This window comes from Trichosurus vulpecula, chromosome 4 (assembly GCF_011100635.1).
Source record: "Trichosurus vulpecula isolate mTriVul1 chromosome 4, mTriVul1.pri, whole genome shotgun sequence".
Classification (NCBI taxonomy): Eukaryota; Metazoa; Chordata; class Mammalia; order Diprotodontia; family Phalangeridae; genus Trichosurus; species Trichosurus vulpecula.
The window spans coordinates 371,715,822-371,730,190 of record NC_050576.1 but is presented as its reverse complement, the minus strand read 5'-3'; the positions used below and the strand labels follow the sequence as shown (position 1 = coordinate 371,730,190).

The 14,369-nt window shown below is 35.8% G+C and overlaps 2 protein-coding genes across 2 annotated transcripts in view; one reads left to right on the top strand and one right to left on the bottom strand.

Annotated features, from left to right (window-relative positions):
- The window catches only part of UBAC2 (UBA domain containing 2), a 245,180-nt gene that overhangs the window by 114,211 nt on the left and 116,600 nt on the right, over positions 1-14,369 (bottom strand). The gene's annotated exons all lie outside the window — the stretch shown is intronic.
- On the top strand, positions 1,158-12,678 carry LOC118845815 (G-protein coupled receptor 183-like). Its single transcript, XM_036753853.1, has 2 exons — positions 1,158-1,235; positions 10,834-12,678. The coding sequence occupies exon 2, from the start codon at positions 10,854-10,856 to the stop codon at positions 11,919-11,921; it is 1,068 nt and encodes a 355-aa protein (XP_036609748.1). The 5' UTR covers positions 1,158-1,235; positions 10,834-10,853; the 3' UTR covers positions 11,922-12,678.

The window sequence follows — 14,369 nt, the reverse complement described above, 5'->3', positions numbered from 1 at the left end:
CCTCACCTGCCCCCTCTTGCCTTCCTACAGAACTGCTTTTTCTTTCCCTTTTATGCGAGATAATTTACCCCATTCTATCTCTCCATTTCTCCCTCTCTCAATATATTCCTCTCTCATCCCTTAATTTGATTTTATTTTTCTAGACATCATCCCTTCATATTCAACTCGCCACTGACCTCCTTTCTAACTTTATGTCAAATGCATATTTGACAAATATGCCTTTTTCTATACTCATTTTAAACACTAAGAGTTAGAAGTCAATTGTGCCCCTTATGCATACCTTATTTTTTAAAAAATACAATTAATTTTCTTCTTCAAATGGAAACGATCTGATAACCTTAGGAAGGAGCAAAATAAGAGTCCTTAACAAAGTTAATAATGATACCACATGACAACAGAAAAGAGACTAGATAAAATTTAGTACTTTTTAACAACATGCTATCCGCCTCCCTGATAGTCAAAATGACATTGTGATTGACTGTCCCTAATTTAACATGAGACAAAGTAGATTTCTCCAAGGCACAAAAGTGATGCTGGACACATGCTTCAGAAAACCCTGATGGGATGCTCTTCAGTCATCAGAGATATGCTACTAAAAGAAATCTCATCCCTCTCTCTGTTTGCTTTTATTCTTAAAGTGTGTCCTCCATGGACTTCCAGTTATCAGTCTTCACTCTCCTACCTTTGCCTGAACTACTCCTTCATACTTGGAACAGTCTCTCTTATTCACTTCATAAGCTCTTAATAATTAACAGATTCAACAGAGTTCACACACAGCATGTTCCTAGGTAGGCTTTCTTGGCATCTTTTTTTAAAAAATACATTCACATATAATATGGATAAAATACACAAAAATAATCCATACTTCGTTTTCAGGTTGTTATTTTAGTCGCCTTCAAATAAAATTTGTAAGTTCAAAACTAAAATTTTATAAAGTTCCACCTAAAGAAATCAGCAACTCATAAATTCCAAGGGACTTTTGCCAGACAGTGAAACATCAGCAGGACAAGAGCCATTTCACTTCCCATTTAAAACCATGCACATGTGCACATCAGGGCAACAGACAGCTACTATATTCAGTAACAGGATGATGAAAAAAAAAAAGCAAAACCATAAAAGGATATCAGTAGATCATCTTCCTTCAAACAAATATGACAAGAACAGTGAGCTTCAGTTTCCTACAGTCGCTCTGCCAAGTATCACTGCTTCACAAAGGACCTAAAAATCACTAACAAGTAAGTAGAAAATCATTGTGCTTTATCAATTGTTTAGGAATTTTATAAAGCTAATGCTTTTGAAATATTTAGTTTCTCAAATAACTGTAAGTGAATTTAATTCACTGGCTAGCTACATGTACTTGCATGAAAATGTTATCATACTATTAATTTGCACCCTTGCAGTAATAGTACTAATAACCTTTTCCTGTTAACACAGAACAGAAAAGACAGATAAACATACCAAAAATGTGTTTGCTTCTTCTTTTTTTATTAATCATTATTGCTTAATCTCTGTACCTATATAAACTGATAAACTAATACTATCTTAATGGGTAAACCAATGAAGAAATATGATATTAAATTGATGTTTTAGGACATGGTATGTGAATTATGGACTGAGAACTAACCTTTGAACTTCCTTACTGGAGAAAGAAAGTCTTTCTAAAATTAATATTCAAAGAGTGTCATGATGAGTTTAGGACAGTGATTTTTCCAAGATTCTTTTTCTGTTTAGGAATGTAATTAAAAGAGTTCTTTCCCAAAACATGAACTCCCGAGATCCATTTAAGTTATTTTCATGCCTTTTAAAATCAATCCTTAAAACACTTAAGCATTATCAAAATGCATATATTCTTCTAAAACAAAAACCAAACTTACTTTTTCTCTTATATTTTCCTCTGTTGCTACTGAAATAAAAATATTTTTGGACATTAGATTATTTTTCTCTCTTCCTTTTTAATCTGATTTATCTTAATTGAAGAGAATATAAGAATTTGAAGCAGTAAATATTCTGGATTTAGCTTTCTAAATAATTTTATCTTTATTAATCAAATTAATTCTCTGACTTCTAATCTCTCTGTGTATATTACATAGCCATACCAAATAAAAGAAACCAGAAAAATTCACTCATTCTTCTTCACTCTGAAAACACTGTATATAAGACTCTGCATTAGATACTGAGAGGTTTGCAAAGTTGAATAAGAGATTGTCCCTGCCCTCAAGGAATTTATAATCTAGTAGAGGAGATAAATGCAGCATAGAAGATTCAATACAAAATAAGAACAGTAAGTGCTAAGAAACTGGATTAGGCTTAACAGGAAATAAAAGGATAAACTGGAGTCTCAATAGAATCTACATAAATGACCAAGACTTGTAAAAAGATCTTTAACTAGCATCAGCCCAAAGGGAATAATTCCTGGCAAGCAAGAATATGTGGGTATGTATGCCTGTGAGTTTATGTTTCAGTAAAGAACACCTCAAAGAGAGAAAAAAGGAAAGATTAAATGATCAAGATTTTTAGAATCTCTTTGCAAAGAGACGTCTTATAGAATATCCCTATATAGGAAGATTGTATGTTTTTAGCAATACATAGATGTGATGCTTTAGCAAAGTAAAACCAAAAGATGTTTTTAGACACACAGTAGATGCTCTGTAAATACTTGTTGATTCTCAAGTTAAATGTTTTTAGCATTTGTTACTGCTGCACATAGAAAATTCCAATGGCCCTAATAGTAAGAATTGCTAAGTTGTTTTCATCAAAAGTTTCATGTAGATGTACGGAGAGCACAAGATAAAATCTAACTAGGGCCCTGTACTCAAACATGCTAGGGGTATCAAGGACTGTCCACTTGAGAGATTTCTGAATCACTGGGATAACCCAGCACGGCAACTCTCTCCAGGGGAGTTCTATCTTCCATTCTAATCTGTGGTTTCCTACCAAACTTCATGTGCCCTTCTGGGACTATAAGAGACTATCTGAATTATGTTTTTACTATTAAGGAGTTAACTATTTAAAAAATTAAATTTGCTTACAAAATCTGCTTACACTACTTGTTATTTAATTTTTTTGTCTTCTGGCTAGGTAGTGACTATAAATCAAAATTTGAAAGTGCTTCTTGACCTTAAATCATAATACAGTTTGGGAGTAGAAATATAATTAATGGCAATGAAAGTGATTATCTTCAATGATATCCCTGTATAGTATTTATAATGTCTCATAAGAAGTAAATATGTATAAGAAGAATTTTCCTCTTAGAAAGTTAGAAAGAAAATCTCAGCCTGAAAATTAAGCAAGCCAGATTCTTGTCTAGCTACATAACCTACAGTGCTTGGGCAAATCACAGAATCTTTCCAAACCTCAGTTTCTATGTAAGGAAAAGAGAAGCATTTAATACCTATCTCTGTCTATTTGGAGGGTGATTATAAGTAAGCTAATGGGTGGAAGGGTTTTAAATGAAAAAAATGTGTAATTAATATCCATTGAAATACTCTGAACTTAGATCATAAGATTATATAAACACTAGTAAAATCAATATGGAATCTTTCTTACTATACTTACTAGATACTGTCACACTACAGATCACATCATGTCCCATTAATATAGCGCATCTCTTTTATGAGATAAGTCCGCAACTCTGAGGACAATGTTTGGCCACCAGACAAATCAATTGTTTTGGTCATAAATCATTAAAAACTTAATCTAATAAGCTGGCACCATAAGTACAAGATGGGAGAGGGCTGGCTACACAGCAGTTTGTCTGAAGAAAATCTGGAGGCTTTATTGGTCTACAAGCTCAATATGCAGTGCAATACAGCCATTGTAGTCCTGGGCTTGTATTGAGAGCATGGTTTTCAAGAACAAGATGACAATCCTGCTAAACTCTGCCCAGGTCAGACCACACCCGGAATACTGAGTTCAGTTCTGATTGACACAGCTTAAGAAGAGCATCGATAAACTGGATGGTTCCAAAGGAAGGCAATTATGATGGCAAAAGGCCTCGAGTACATGCTAGATGACAATCAGTTGAAGAAAATGAGGATGTATCTAAAAAGCTGTCACACAAAAGAGCAATTAAGCTTGTTCTGTTTGGTCCCAGAGGGCAGCACCAAGAGTAATGGGTGGAAGTTCAAAGAAACAAGTTCAGCCTTGATGTCAGGAAAAATTTCCTAACAATCAGAGCTGTCCAAAAGTGGAACAGGCTATCTCAGGGAGCAGAGCTTTTCCCCTCATAAGGGTTCTTCAAGCAAAGGGGAGACAACCACTTGTCAGGTATGGCATAGTGGAAATTCCCTTTTTGAGGACGGCATGGACTAAATGCCCACTGAGATCCCTTCCAACTAAAATCCTGTAACTCACCTCATCTATGCTAGAGCACAGAATGGTTGTAATCTGCATTAATGGAGCGAGTATCCAACCCTGAGGCAGCTTGTGTGGTTCAGTCAATCAATAGAGTGCTGATCTTTTAAGTCAGAAAGAATTGAGTCCAAGTCCTGCCTCAGACACTTAAAAGCTGTGTGACTCTGGACTTAACCTAAGTGTGCCTCAGTTTCCTAATAATAGCACTTAGCTCATAGGGTTGTTTTAAGGATCAAATGAGATAACATATCTACAGTGCCCTGTAAACTTTAAAGAGCTATATAAATGCTATTATTAAAATAGAAATTAAGAGTAACTCTTTAAATTTATAGAGTGGTTTCCTTACGACAACCTAGGAGGAAGGCAACACGGATCTATTTGATGGGTGAGGAAGGGAAGATTTGGAGGGGCTAAATGGCCTGCCTGTAGTCAAACAATGACTAGGTGCTGGACAGAACTAGCACCTGAACCCAGGCCTTCAGATTCCTGGTCTAAAGCACTTTCTTGGAGGCCCAAGGCAAGCATCATATTGGCATTCTGTATTATTACATATACTTTAATAGCATGTGACAGCAGGCCTTCACTTATTTGCCTTTTTTGTGTTAAGGTTGATCAGTAATTTGCATACTATAGTCTCAGCTTTATAAGAAAAAAGTAACAAAAGAATCAGTAAAGAAGAGAAGAAAGAGAGGAAGGGAGGCTACAGACTAATCTAACTCCATGCTGATCAGGCCATATTTGTCATGCTGAGTTCCTTTCTGGGTACCACATTTCAAAGGGATGGTGACAAACTGTAAGTCAAAATGAGAGAGGCCAGGATGGAAAAAGTCTAGAAACCATGCCATATGAGAAATGGTTGAACAAAGTAGGAAACTTTATAACAAGGAGAAGAATCAGAAGGAGAATAAGAGTTGTCTTCAAATATTTAAAGGGACAAACTATGGAAGGAGTAGCATTTTCCTACGTAAATCTAGGCAGAAAAGCAAGAATCAAGAGATGGAAATTAAAGGGATATTCATTTTGGCTCATTATAAGGAGAAAATAGAACTGTCAAAACTGGAATGCATTTCTTTCTGAAGTAATGAATTTCCTTTCTCTGGAACTGTTCAAGAAGCAGCCTGTCAACCAACCGTGTGTCAGGAGCTATGCAGGTGGAGACAGGGATGATTTCTCAGCTTCTTTCTAAGTCTGGGATTCTAGGAAATGCAAATTTTCCTACTCAACTAGGTGTTTAACAAGACAATTTATTGATATAAAACATTTCACGTTCTGCTTAATTCTTTCCTCATAATAAGCTTTCATTTCTCCAAGGAAAAGTAACAAATAGCGTCCTGTGATAGAAAGAGCATCAACTTCGAATCAGAGGACACAGATTCAAAGGCTGCTTTTGCAGCTATGTGACCTTGGACAAATCTCTTAACCTCCCTAGCTCTCAGTTTCCTCATATGTAAAGTGAGGAAGTTGGTCTAGCTGTCCCCTGTGGTCCCTTCAACCTTTAAATCTACGGTCCTATGAAATGTAAGATAGAAACATAACTAACAGTTCACTTATATTGAGAATATACCAGATATAGGGCATTAAGACAAGTGACAAAAGAATGGAAAAGAGTTTTTGCAATAGGAAACTTATTTTTCTCCTACTGTTTTATCCTATACCTGACTGATTTCAGAGGCAGACTGGTAACTAGCTGCAAAGTTACAGGACAACTTATTTTTGGAAAGAAACAACTAGGCCTTAATAAAAGACAATGCTGCTACTTCAATGTTTGCTGTATATCTACAGACCAGAAAAAAAGAAAGCTCTGTAAGATACAGCAGTTAAATGGGACTTCAGAAGTCTAATCCATCTACTAGCTTTTTAGTCTTAGGGAGGTACATCCTCACTGCAATGTTATTTTTTCCTGAAAACATTCCCTGTATTTTTTCATAAGATAAAACTATCAGTCAGAAAGAATTCAATGTGAGAAATGAAGAATCACCTCATAAACAGTATGAAAAATTGATTTAATTCAGTAGCCTCAGTTTGTCATTATTAATGTATTTGAATTTCATCTGACTGTGGTCAAGGCATTCTGCTAAATGCTGGGGACACAAAAATAATACCTGATCTTAAGGAGCTTCCATTCTATTGGATGGGGGTGGAGGGAGGAGATCAGTGGCATGCCACCAGTATAAAACATAGAATCCAATGGATAGAGAACCGTTTTGGTTTTTTAACCAACTTTGCCAATAAATTGACAGTAGGTAGTCTGTCACCTAAGTCACTGAACTTCTTATTTTTAGGATTCTTGTTTACAAAAGGTGTTAAGGTTTTTACTTCATGGGCCATTCTACTAAACAACAAATAAGGAAACGATGTTGTTAAATTCTCTTCTTCTATTGAGCCATTGGATGTCACTCAACTGCCTCAAATGCAGAAGATAGCCAATGGAAATATTTGACAAATACCAGATCTTAGAAAACCAGGTAATTAGAGCAGGGGCTGATGACAGATCCCTTTTGCCCAACAGGTGTATTGTGCTCAAGGGAACAGAAGAGACTAAGACTTATTGCTGCAAACTGATCAGCATACTCTCTGTCACTTTCTGTACTTCCCATCTGTCCCACAATCTAATAAACTTTCTGTGATTCCTATTGCACCTAATTTTCCAAGTTTCTCATACCTTCCTACTAAGCCTTCCTCAGATGGAATTATTTTCCTCTTCTCTGCATTGCTCCCAAAGAACAAGTCAAAGAGCCAAGATTATACATAAACAAAAGAAGTTTGATTTTTGAAAAGTAATCATTATTTGGCAAAAGACAAATATAACCTGTGCCCACAAATCTGATTTTGTGCTTGTCTTTTCAAATACATGTTCCTTGAAACTTCCTTGCATGACACAATGTTTCAGATCCTTAGAAAGCTAGCTTTTCCTAGTGTGTAAGCTATAGCTGGGCAGGGCCAGCCTCAAAGGGAGTGTAGCAGGCCTATGCGATATCATTTCATAACCACCTGGGGAAGAAAGAAAATCATTTCCCATCAACTGGATTTGCCAGTTCAAGATAAATTCTTTTAATTTATGGTTATGATTTCTGCTGAAGTACAAATATATCTGAAAGGGTAACGTTTATAGCTGCTAGTCATTTGAACCATGGCATAAATGAATAATCTCATTAGACCCTATGATTGGAGGGTGGAAAGAAAGAATATGAGGGCATCAAGAATATTGTTGCTGTTGTTCAGTCACTTTTTCAATCATGTCTATGACCCCATTTTGGGTTTTTTTGGCAGAAATACTGGAGTAATTTGCTGTTTACTTCTCCAGCTCATTTTACAGGTAAGGAAACTGAGGCAAACAGGTTTAAGTGACTTGTCCAGGGTCACAGAGTGTCTGAGGCCAGATCTGAACTCAGGAAGATGAGACCTCCTGGTTCTAGGTCTGGCACTCTATCCACTGTGCCACCTAGCTGCCCCTATTAAGAACATTAAGGGAGACAAAGAGCAGGCCACTAAAGGCAACAAAGTGCACAGAATTCAGACATTGCAGACACAAAAGCAAACTACTGACTTCCTTACTTTAGAAAGTTTTTAGAAAATTAGTGTTCCAGTTGGTGCAGGCCTAGAGTAAGTTTCTAAATGTGTTAGTATTTTTTTAAGTGCATATATTGAAATGAAAGTACACATGCTCAGAAGCTGTTTCTCCCCAAAAAACTATTTCTAAGACATACATTACATTAATCCTTAAATAGTTTCTTTTAAATTCTAGTAAAATAAGTTTTTGCCTTTTCTTTTCAGGCGGCTACAAAGATTATGTCAGTTCAACACATCTGGTTATGCAAAAATGAGATGATAAAATCAGAAAAGATGTGAGCAACTCTATTAACCATTGCCTACCAGGCACACATATAGATAAATACGCATCCCCCAACCATAGAACATTTACTTACAAACAAATAATTCTACAGATGCTTAGCTCGGGGAAAATTTTATGTTTTTCTCAGACCAGTATACTGAAAGAAGTGATTTGAAAGCAACAAGCTTTGGTAAGGAGGCAGAAATGGCATTTGACACCTTTTTGTTCAAGGAGACATTAGAATAGCTATGGATAGTTTCTACATAGTCTGTTGGTTAGAGGGGGTTCTACTGCAGTGGAGAAGGTTGTTTTGAGGTACAGAAGAAATCTGCAATTTCCATTAACACTCTTACCAGCCTCCCATCTGTCACAGCACTCCACAAGCCCAAGAAAAATGCACAGGTCATGGTGGCTATTTCTTCTTTAGCTAGAAAGTACCATGCCCACAACAACACTTGCACATCCTCAGGAAAGAACAGAGTCTTGAGAAAATGTTAGGGTTTTTTCCTATCTATTCAAAATTGTAAGGTACCATAACTTCAAATTCAACTTGGTATAGTCTGCCTAAATACATGAATTGTTCAACAGTTACACAATTAGGAGTATCTGAGAATAAATTAGATACAGAACAAATTCAGACCCATGAAACAGAGTATAAACATGAATGACTCAGAACCTACATAAGGGTCTGGAGGGGGTCAATCCCTATCAACCCTCAGGCAAACTGTTTTGAGAAAAACTGGCATTGGACGAGTTGATCTGTTCTGTTTCAACAGTATGTTAAATGGCAGGATTCCACAGGGAAAACTGGACCATAAAAGTATCCACTTTCTTTTGACTTTTTAAAACTGAGAAATGTGGAAAAGTATACTATTTCTGCTTCTAGTGGACAACATGTTTGGGTCAAGCTTAGAAGTCGAACTTATATTTACAGTAACAAATGACCACCTGGGACAAACAAATGTTTAGCCCTGATTCCTATAACTTTCATTTTCTCAGTCACTGTAATAATGATTACATATATATATATAATATATATATATATGTATGTATATACACACACACACATATAGAAAGCTGTCAGACTAATAACTATAATGCTCTTTTTAAATGACATTTCCCTGGAAACTGAGTTTTGAAATATTTTATAAATGATAACATGAATAAAGGGTGCTATGGCTACAATTTTTAAAAAGCAACATTTTACTCCAAAATGAGAAAGGAAGTTCAAATTTTCATAATGCCTTTTCCTAAACTACACCCCTTGTCTGGATTCGTAATGCCACCCCACCAATTTCCTATTTTCATTTCCTCAATATATCTTGCATGTACCCTTTCCCCCCAAATATACATGTTGTGATTTTCTCATCACTTTACTTTTGTTACACAAGCTATAACTGCAACCAACATTCATTAAACACCTACTACTAAGCACTATTTTAAGCAATGGGGAAAATATGAAGGTTATATAGGACATGTTGAAGTCCTTGGTTTTAAAGAGCTCACAATCTAGTTGAGAGATATGTCGTACACAAATAACTAGATTATAGAACAGCACAAGTTCAGGACACATCAGAAGGGAGGTACAGATCAAGCAATACACACATTTGGAGATGAGGAGAATCATTAATGATTAGAGAAGAATATGGCAATCCTTCATGGAAGAGACTACATGTAAAGTAGCTTCAAGGGTGGGTAGCACTGTTAACAGGTCCAAATTGGGGGATGTGTTGGGGACATAAATACAAGCAGAGTAAACATTAATAAAGGCATGGAGGTGGAAGAACCCAATTTGTTTAGAGTGTAGCCCAAGTAAAAGGAAAGGTATGAATGTGCCGAACCCTAAAGGCACTATGGGTGTATATGGATCTTGGTGGTGGTATTTATGAGAGGCTAGATATAAAGTAAGTAGTATCGTTGTTAGAAATATAGAGTGTTCCCGCTAATTCCTCAGTCCCTTTGAGAAAACAGATCTTGTGTACAGAGATTCTCCTGATAAATGGATTCCTTTCAGAAATAACTGCAGGGAATTCACGACTCTGCCATTTCTTCAAATACATGCTTCTCTGGTGTCTCTTAGTGTTTTTCCCTTTTCCTTTAAAACTTGAAAACACCGCCTTTGGTTTATCATGAAGCTTTGAGTCTGCTTTTCACACTTTTCTGACACAAATCAGATCATTGTGGTAACCCTCACAGTCTTCTAAATGTATGACTAATTTCATTTCCTGGCAGTGATAGGCACCACATATTAAAAATGTCCAACTGAAATTCAGCTTAAACCATAGTTCTATGCTTGCCTGAGATGTAGGGGGCTTCACGTATCATTTTATTTTAATCACAGTGATTCAGAAGGAAGGAGGGGAATTTCAGACTAAGAAGCCAGTGCTTTCCTGACCATAAAACAGGCTTGGTCTCATCTATACTGATCTACTTCTCTTGCCCAGGACTTCCCCAGCTTTTTGTGGCAACATGAATTTTTAACTTCAGACTCTTAAAGCTCTGTTTATACCCCCAACCTACATTTTACAATTGCTGAATTTCATATCAAAGGGAGTAGTTGTCAGGCATAACTACAGACTTCTTCCTCTTAGCAACAGATGATTAATGATGCTTTTAACTAATTATTTGCTTCTACTTTTTCCCCCCAGGAACCTAAATTCTACCAAAAATGGAAATGAACTTCACAGCACCTTTCACAACTTCTCCAACAAATCACTGTGACCTTTATGCGCACCAAAGTACAGCAAAGGTCTTCATGCCTCTTCATTACAGTATTGTCTTCATCATTGGACTCCTTGGCAACCTATTAGCCTTGTCGGTGATTTTTCAGAACAGAAAAAAAATCAATTCCACCACTCTCTATTCAACAAACCTCGTCATTTCTGATATACTTTTTACTACTGCTCTGCCAACCCGGATAGCCTACTATGCGATGGGATTTGACTGGAGAATCGGTGAAAGCTCTTGTAGGATAACTGCTCTTATATTTTACATTAATACATATGCAGGTGTGAACTTCATGACTTGTTTGAGTATCGATAGATTCTTTGCTGTGGTCCACCCTCTTCGATACAACAAGATGAAAAGAATCAAGCATGCTAAATGTGTGTGCATTTTTGTGTGGATTCTCGTGTTTGGTCAGACACTCCCACTACTTATACATTCTATGTCAAAGGAAGAAAATGGAAGGATAACATGCATGGAATATCCAAACTTTGAAGAAATACAAAATCTTCCCTGGATTCTCCTCGGTGCCTGCTTAATAGGTTATGCTATTCCACTTGGAATCATACTGATTTGCTATTCTCAAATATGTTGTAAGCTCTTACAAACTGCCAAACAAAATCCGCTAACCGAGAAATCAGGGGTAAACAAAAAGGCTCTCAACACAATTATTTTCATAATTATTGTTTTTGTTGTCTGTTTCACACCTTATCATATTGCAATTATCCAACATATGATTAAGAAGCTACAAAAAGAACCAGACTGCAAAGAACAACAAATATTCCAGATTTCCCTCCATTTTACTGTATGCCTGATGAACTTCAACTGTTGCATGGACCCTTTCATATATTTCTTTGCATGCAAAGGTTACAAGAGAAGGGTTATGAAAATGCTGAAACGTCAAGTTAGTGTATCAATTTCAAGTGCTGTTAAGTCAGCTCCTGATGAAAACTCACGTGAGATGACAGAAAATCAAACAATGATCCACTCTAAGTCTTCAAATGGAAGGTAGTGAAGCATAAAATCTTGTATCTACAAGAAAAACTTCTGTTCAATTAACTTTTCAGAATCTTTCTCACTGGATAATATGAATTTTCAGCACTCAAAATAGGATGGTTACTCACAAAATAATAGGTATGGAAAAAGAAAAACCCCAAAGCACTACCCCAAAGACTGAATGACATATAACAAAGGCTCTTCAACTAGATGTTGAAACGATTCTAAGACGTGATCAATCTAAACAATTACTCTCTCCAACATATTTTGAGAACTGGACCAACTGAACCAAGAAGAGAAAAAAGTAATTTAATAAATGCAGAAGAATGAGTGCCAACAACAGAAAAAGATAGAAAGACCAACAATGTAATATTGTATTAAACATGATTTCCCTATCGTGGGGAATTCCAATTGTAGGAAATCCCTCCACCTAAAGTCCATCTATAACTCAGTAGGTAAGTTCTGGGGAATTGTTTGAGGCACTGAAAAGCTGTGTGACTTGTCCAGAATCACTGAGAAGAGAAACTTTAACCAAAGTCTTTCTTGACTCCACGTTCAGAACTCAAACCTCTATGCAATTAAGGTTTACTTGCTAATCAAATAGGTAAAGTATGTATTAATTGATCACTTACCTTGTTATAAAATAACAAAATGGGATTCAATGTGCATGGAATTAAACGGACTTATTTTAATACAAAAGTTTCTGTATAACAAATTATGTATAACAATTATGACACTGTCATTTGTAAAATTTAAACTGTTAGTATAAAGACATTTATGTAAATATTAAAAGTCTGATGAAATTGTAGTCAGAAATTGACTTCTTTGCAAGTTAACTGTTATCTCACATGTATATACATTTAACTTTGAGATAAAGAAATACGAGTTTTACACCTTAAAGCAACAATACGAAACCTTCAAAGGAACTATGATAATTAAAAATTCTACTTTGTAAATAAGAAATTATGTCTATGGGACAAAATCTTTCTGTCATTAAATGCCAACTATGTTTTTGGATTATTGAGGACCAGGAATTAATATGCCTTACCAATAACATGTAAAAAGTTAGAAAACTGATTAAATTGACTATAGGAGATCACAGGAAGAATTAACTGCCCTAGATAGATTAATCACTGATTTTGTTAAGAAATATTTTATTTTATTTTAAAAAAAAGATGTTATAAGTATAATGACCATCAACAAAAATAATCAAAGTTAACATGTAAAATAACCAGAAAACTCAGTGTTTAACAGGAGAGACACAAATCAATTAAAAAAAAACAAGCAAAAATGCTTTCATCTGTATTCCCTTCTAGGTATCACTTACTTTATTTCCTTTCTTTCTAATATATTTGTAGTTAATATGTAAATCTTGTATATTTTAAATGTAAAAATGTTAATATATCCACTTTAAAATGTATCTTTTTATAATCCTGGATGCTCACTCAAGAATATGTCTATTTGGCATTTTTTAATCACAAAACTTTATCTCAAACCAGCGTTTCAGAATAAAGAGCTGAATATTTCAAAAGTAAAATTCTGGTGCTTAGTGCTTCCAATCTTCTCTCTTCCTGAGAGCCTTTCAGGAGCATGACATCCAGCAAAGGTAAGAACAGCTGTGCCAGTAGAACTAGCAGCCACAATTGAAGCAATGAAAAGCAGGGGTACCAGCTTTAGTTATAAGCCAAGCAGACAGCCCAGGGCTTGGGGAAGGGACTGGAGTGTAGTAAGGGAGGGAGGGTGGTCACAAGATGCTCTTCATCTGTAAAATAGGGATAATACCAGCTTCAAAGGCTGTGAGAAAATCATGATAGAAATGAGGGTGAGTTTTTTCGTTTTGTTTTGTTTTGTGCATGCTGGGGATAATTTTATTCTCACTGGTGAGTAGGAGTCTTTCATTTTGTACATCTTCAATTAGGATTACCAGAAGTAGAACAGACAAAAAAGATGTCATTTGTACAATCATGACTCATGAAATTAGTTTCTATGTCAGTCAACCAGCATAGATTTTTCACAGAATGCACAACAGGGGTAGGAAAAAGGAGCCATGATAGGCAGGTGAAGTATCCTGTTACTTTTAAGTTCACTAAAATGACAGGAAGGCTCAAGTAGCTTGAAGAACTACTACAAGTCATATTTTAAATATGAAAAATTAGAAAGTGTCATTCGCAACCTCACTTTTCTTTAAGGTCTGATCAAAGTATTTTTAGCCCCCTGCCATATAAGTTAGCACAACTAAGTTAACGTGCATAGACTATTTCTGGTGGGATAAAACACAAGGAAATGTGGAACCTCAACAAAATGTCAGAAAGTCACTATCTTCACAACAGACTGGGAAGAAAAACAGAGGCAAGAACTACAGGCAAAGAGTAAAGATGCCCAGTGTCTTCACCTTGTTCCATCTAAACATCTTCAAATGATGGTGATGACTGATGATAATGATAATAGTAGCTGATATTTCTGC

Bases quoted from the DNA above. Each gene is read 5' to 3' on its own strand.
- LOC118845815 (XM_036753853.1), top strand. From the start codon at position 10,854: ATGGAAATGAACTTCACAGCACCTTTCACAACTTCTCCAACAAATCAC.